The following is a 6,742-nucleotide window of genomic DNA, read 5'->3' as shown; positions in this document are numbered from 1 at the left end:
CTCCCAGAAGAATATATAAACAGTAAATGACTTACTATAATGTGCTGATAAGGATCTATAAATGACATGTTGATTTCAATTACAGGAAATCTCTTCACGCTTCAAAAGTCTTCTCTGGCACTCTAGCTTCTTTAAAACCTACAAAATAAACAATCCTTATTGTTAAGCCTTCTCTTGGATGTATTCCCAAGATTTAGATGATAATGGGTGTGAACCTTAGGAAGTAAAACTCTACCCAAGGGAACCAGTTAGATTGAGGTCCTTAATTGTTTATATGCATGGGTATACTCACATAATTTAGGAAAGGATAAACATATTCTGATAGTACTTCTTAATTTCCATATTTCTTTCTTCAAATTTATTCTGTGAGTAATTATTGGGAAACTCCAGGATTTTTTTTTTCCATTTGCCAAGTATTTCATGAGAAATATATTGAAATTACAGAAAATTAAAATTGTTTTTGTACTATTTATAATTAAAAAACCACATGCCACTGTTTGTTTTCTTAACTGGATCAGTATTACACAAATTCACAATAAAAAAGGAACATTTTTCACTTTAGCTATTTGTTAAGAATTTTAAAAACATATTCATGTTAAATTTCAATTTTAATGCTGATGTTTTAAAAGAAATGTTTGTTCATTCTGAAGTACCAGTTTAACTTGAAAGCAGCTAAATGAAATATTAAACAATTAGAAACAGTGCTGTACAAAATGATGGAAACAAGCAAAAAGTGGAACTAGAGAATAACCTGAGACCTGATCTCTGGAAAGGAGCTAACTATAGAAGGTGAGGCGGAATGAATTTAGAATATAGTGTTCCAGGCGGGCAATTTGAGGAACTGAGAGAAGACAAGTGGCTGGTGAATGGTGAGCAAGAGTGAAAATGGCTTATGATGAGTTTGGAAATAATAGTCATGGACAGATCATGTAGAGCCTTGTAGGCAACTGTTCACTAGATATAGCCCACCCATTCTCCAGGACACAGCTTAAACGTCACCTTGACAGAGAAGCCTTCCATGATCTTCAGAATACGTTTGGTCTGCCTGTCACTGGTTCCATTTATACCTTGTACTTCTCTTTCAAGCCTTTCATTCCACTTATACAATGTCTGCCTTTCCTGAGAGAATTAAAGATGCATAAAGTTGGTGACCACATTTATCTTGTTCAAAGAGTTATCCATCCCTACGGCCTAGCGCTATGCCTAAAAATATAGTAGGTTCAGGATAAATATTTGTTGGATAGATGGGTGGATGGATGGATGGATATTACATTATGTCAGGTTTATGTATGAACGAAATTCACAGACTAGCACTGACACTCTCTTTTGATGTCTCTCTTTTTCATTCCTAACTATCCTTAACGTCAAAGGATGTTAAATATCACTCTCTAATTAAAAAAAAAAAAAGCAGAATAAGTGAAATTCCAGAAGGTGTAAGACTAGTACTCAAAATGTTTAGAGGAAGTTTGTTACTGGCGCCCAAAGTTTGGTGTCAGCAACTTTATTTCTTCTTCTCATTTCTAGCAACTCCATTCATAACCCCTGTGTTTACCACCCAACTATTCACCACTACTACTGTCACTACCATATCCTGCATCAAGACCTGGATAGAGGCTCTCTATATATTAAAGCCAAAAGTGGGAAGCATGTGTACAACAGCTAACTGCTCAGGTCTATTAGGTTAGAAACTACAAGGCAAATAGATATTTAAAAACATCGCTCATGGCACTTTATCCTAGAGCAACATCCTTTTGTTCTTTAAATCCATTCAGGGGTATCTCTTTTCCTACCTTACTAAGCTTAAAAATAAAAACAAGAATGGAAAATAACTGAGCTGATACAGAGTCTGAACATTGTAGGGGAAGACTCCATAGAACGAGCAGAGGAAAGTCACTAAAACAAACAAACAGCAACAGTAAACTTCCCAGAGAAAGGATCAGAATCCATGAGTTGCTATAATATATAATCTAAAATACCCAGTTTTCAGCAACAACAACCACTAGAAACAAAAAAGAAAAACAGGAAATTGTGACCTCATGAGCCACACACAGGGAAAAAAGCAGTCAATAATAACTATCTCTGAAGGACCCCAGATTATGAACTTAAGAAATATTTCACAGCATCTGTTATACGTTCACAGAACTAAAGGAAAGCATGAACTAAAGGAAAGTATGTTGCAATAACATATCAAATAGAAAATAGCAATAAAGAAATACAGACATTAGAAAAAATAACCAAATGGAAAATCTGGAGTTAAAACATAACTGAGGACTTCCCTGGTGGCACAGTGGTTAAGAATCTGCCTGCCAATGCAGGAGACACAGGTTCGAGCCTTGGTTGGGGAAGATCCCACATGCCGCAGAGCAACTAAGTCCATGCACCACAACTACTGAGCCTGTGCTCTAGAGCCCACGAGACACAACTACTGAGCCCGTGTACTACAACTACCGAAGCCCATGCGCCTAGAGCCCGTGCTCTGCAACAAGAGAAGCCACTGCAATGAGAAGCCCGCGCACCGCAATGAAGAGTAGCCCCTGCTGGCCTCAACTAGAGAAAGCTCACACGCAGCAACGAAGACCCAACACAGCCAAAAAATAATAATAATAATTAATTAATTTTAAAAATAACTGAAAAATTTATTAGAGAGGATAAACAGATGTGAGCTTGTAGGAGAATCAGTGAATTGAAAGGTGCCTCAATAGAGATTATTCAATCTGAAGAACAGAAAAATAAAATTAAAATAATGAAGAAAAATGAACAAAGCCTCAAAGACTGGGGACAACATCAACTACACTAATGTATATGCAAGTGGAATCTCAGAGGGGAGAGAAAAAAAGGAAAGAAAAAATATTTGAAGAAATAATGGCTGAAAATTTCCCAAATTTGATTAAAAACATGTTGAAAAGCTCAACCAGTTCCAAGTGGGAAAAATACAAAGAGATCCAAACCTAGACATATTCTATGTGTTGAGTTCTATCTGTTGAGTATCCAAGACAAAAATAAAATCTTGGAAGTTACAGAAGAAAAAAGGTTCATCATGTACAAGGTAACCAAAATAAGATTAATAGATGACTTCTCATCAATGGAGCTTGAAGGCAACTGGACGACATATTCAAAGTGCTGAAAGAATAAAACTGTCAACCAAGGATACTATATCCAATAAAATTATCCTTCAAGAAAAGAAGAAAAAAAAAGACATTCCCACATCAATACAGACTGAGATAATTTTTTTTGCTAGGAGATATGCATTACAAGAAATAGTGGAAAACATTCAGGTTGAAAGGAAGTGACACCAGATAGTAACTCAAATCCACACAAAGAAATAGAGAGCACTGATACAGGTAAGTATATAGAAAATTTTAAATGATGGTATAAATACATATATTTTTTCTCTTCTCTTAACTGATTTAGAAGTCAATTACATAAAATAATAATAAAATTGTGTTGTTGGACTTAAAGATGTAATATATATGAAAATAATAGTACAAAAGAGGGGAAGAAATTGGGGCTATAACAGAGTAAGGAAAGAACACAAGATGGTAATTGAATCCATAGGAAGAAAGAAATTGTAAATAAATACATCAATATAAAATATTTTATAAATACAATTTTTCTCTTTTCTTCTTAATCTTCTTTAAAAGAAAAGGAATATGTAAAGCAATAAATTACAATACTGTATTGTTGGGTTTACAACATATATAGAATTAATATATATGATAATAACAGCACAAAGGAGTGGGGAGGGATTGGAACTATGTTAGAGCAAAGTTTCTATATTTTACTGGAATTATTATTTGCATAAAGTAGATTGTAATAAATTAAGGTGCACCTAGAAATAATTCCTAGAGTAACCACTAGGAAAATCACTCAAAAATATATTAAACATAAAATATATTAAAACATCAACAAAGGAACTAAAATGGTCTGCTAGAAGATACCAACTTAACACAAGGAACAGAGGAACAAAAAAAGAAATGAGACATATAGAAAACAGAAAGCAAAATGGCAGAGGGAAATCCAACCATAACTATAATATAGTAGTCCCTTCTTATCTGCTGTTTCCCTTTCCAAAGTTTCAGTTACCTGTGGTCAACTGAAGTCCAAAAATATTAAGTGGAAAATTCCAGAAATAATTCATAAGTTTAAAATTTTGCACTGTTCTGAGCAACATGATGAAATCTCATAATATCCTGCTCCATCCCACCCGAAACATGAATCATCCCTTTGTCCAAAGTATTCTACCCATTAGCCACTTAGTAGCCATCCTGGTTATAAAACTGACTGTTGCAGTATCTCAGTGTTTGAATTCAAGTAACCCTTATTTCACTTAATAATGGTCCCAAAGCACAAGAGCAGTGATGCTGGCAATTCGGATATGCCAAAGAGAAACTGTAAAGTGCTTCCTATAAATGAAAAGGTGAATGTTCTCAACTTAAGGAAAGAAAAAAAAAATTGTATGCTGAGGGTGCTAAGATCTACAGTAGGAAGGAATCTTTTATCTGTGAAACTGTGAAGAAGAAAAAAGAAATCCGTGCTAGTTTTGCTGTCACACCTCAAACTGCAAACGTTACTGCTACAGTGCCGATAGGTGCTTAGCTAAGGTGGAAAAGGTATTAAATTTGTACCATAAAATACTTTGAGAGAGACCAAATTCATATAACTTTCATTACATATATTGCTATAATTGTTCTATTTTATTATTAATTATTGTTGGTAAACTCTTACTGTGCCTAATTTATAAATTAAACTTTATCATAGGTATGAATAAGAAAAAACATAATATATGTAGGATACAGCATACCTGAGATTTCAGGCATCCACCAGGAGTCTTTGGAACATAACCACTGCAGATAACTATAATATTAAATGTGAATGAATTTTACTCTCCAATCAAAAGGCAGAGGTTGTCAGGCTCGATAAAATCTAATACATACAAAAGCCTAATAAAATCCAAATAAGGTTTGTAGTTAATATCATTCTATCAATGTCAGTTTCCTGGTTTTGATAATGAACTATGGCCATTCAAGATATTATATTTGGGAAATCTGGGTAAAGAATATATGGAAGTTTTTTTGCAATTTTTCTTTGATGTGGACCATTTTTTTAAAGTCTTTATTAAATTTGTTACAATATTGCTTCTGTTTTGTGTTTTGGTTTTTTGGCTGTGAGGCATGTGGGATCTCAGCTCACTGACCAGAAGTCAAACCCACACCCCCCACATTGGAAGGCAAAGTCTTAACCACTGGACCGCCAGGGAAGTTCCATATTTTTGCAATTTCTTACCTTAAATTATTTCAAAATAAAAAATTAGTTTAAAAGTCCAATACACAAGGATAGATGTAATTTATATGTACAATTTTCATTCCAAAGTTATGTTCAAAAGAAGTAACAAAGGAGTCATATGGGAAAATTATTGGGTAAGGTTCACTTTCTTCAGAATAAAATCATTGGTCATTATTGCCAGACAGTGATGACATTTTCAGTCCCAGTTACAAATAGGCACCCATTCATCCTTTTTCCCCCTAAACTGTTAACAGTAACAGTAGGTATTTTAGGTTCTGTGAAATTAAGGCATTTCTGTCCACCTAGCCACATTAAATACCAGGAAAATATCTTTCCCCAAACAACTAGCTTAGCCTGGAAACATTATTGCAACTAATTTGCATAACCACTATCATGAATGATGTATCATGAATGATATCATGAATGAATACTCATAAAACAGCAGTTTTGGGTTTTTTTGTTTTTTATAACTAAGCTGAATAACCAGTCTTTGTGAGTATACAGTCTTTTAAGTCTGAAGCAAGAGATATGAAGCTCATAATTTCTTTTTTTTTCCTTGGCTGCCCTGTAATTAGAAACTTCCTGAACACTAATGAAAGGGAAATGCAGATACACTTTTCAACACACACTTGCCTGTGCAATGCAACTGTTGACTTTCAGTGAATGCTTCATATTGTGTGGTCTGTCCAAAACCCTGTTAGTCATGTTGTCAGGGCAAGATGGACTTCTCTGGGAAAGGAGAAAAAAAAACAAAAAAACAAAACACAGACTAGAGTGTTTTGTCATTCTCTTTCCCTGCCTAGAGTTACACGACAACAGGAAAATAAGAGGTTATCACAAGTATACCACAGAGATATTGCAGGTTTGGTTCCAGACCACCACAACAAAGCAAATATCTCAATAAACCAAGTCACAAAAATTTTTTGGTTCTCCAGTGCATTTAAAAGTTATGTTTACATTGTAATGTAGTCTACTGAGTGTGCAGTAGCATTGTATACAAAAGAACAATGTACAAACCTTAATTTAAAATACTTTATGGCTAACCATCATCTCAGCCTTTAGCGAATAATAATCTTTTGCTGGTGGAGGGTCTGGCCTCGATGTTGATGGCTGCTGACTGATCAGGATGGTGGTTTCTGAAGGTTGGGGCAATTTCTTTTTTGTGTGTGTAGCAATTTCTTAAAATGAGACAACGATGAAGTTTACTGCATCAATTGACTCTTCTTTACAAGAAGAATTTCTCTAGGGCATGCAATGCTGTTTGAGAACATTTTACCCACAGTCTAACTTCTTTCAAAATTGGAGTCAAGGGACCTCCCTGGTGGTCCAGTGGTTAAGAATCAGCCTTCCAGTGCAGGGAACATGGGTTCGATCCCTGGTTGGGGAACTAAGATCCCACATGCCGTGGGGCCACCAAGCCCATGCACTGCAACTACTAAGCACACAGGCCACAACTAGA

At 35.0% G+C, this 6,742-nt stretch overlaps 1 protein-coding gene across 3 annotated transcripts in view; it reads right to left on the bottom strand.

The window, feature by feature from the left end:
* PLA2G4A (phospholipase A2 group IVA) overlaps nt 1–6,742 on the bottom strand; it is a 160,799-nt gene that overhangs the window by 136,772 nt on the left and 17,285 nt on the right. For 2 of the 3 annotated variants that reach the window (XM_067728953.1, XM_067728955.1), the window contains exon 2: nt 36–138. In XM_067728953.1, coding sequence (XP_067585054.1) covers nt 36–68 — 33 coding nt within the window. In that variant the 5' untranslated portion in view covers nt 69–138. Of the gene's footprint in view, nt 1–35; nt 139–4,083; nt 4,201–6,742 lie in introns of those variants that run through there. The other variant, XM_067728954.1, reaches the window with a different exon arrangement.

This window comes from Pseudorca crassidens, chromosome 2 (assembly GCF_039906515.1).
Source record: "Pseudorca crassidens isolate mPseCra1 chromosome 2, mPseCra1.hap1, whole genome shotgun sequence".
Taxonomy (NCBI): Eukaryota; Metazoa; Chordata; class Mammalia; order Artiodactyla; family Delphinidae; genus Pseudorca; species Pseudorca crassidens.
Note: the sequence above shows the minus strand (reverse complement) of the source record. Positions and strands in the feature narration are given on the sequence as shown.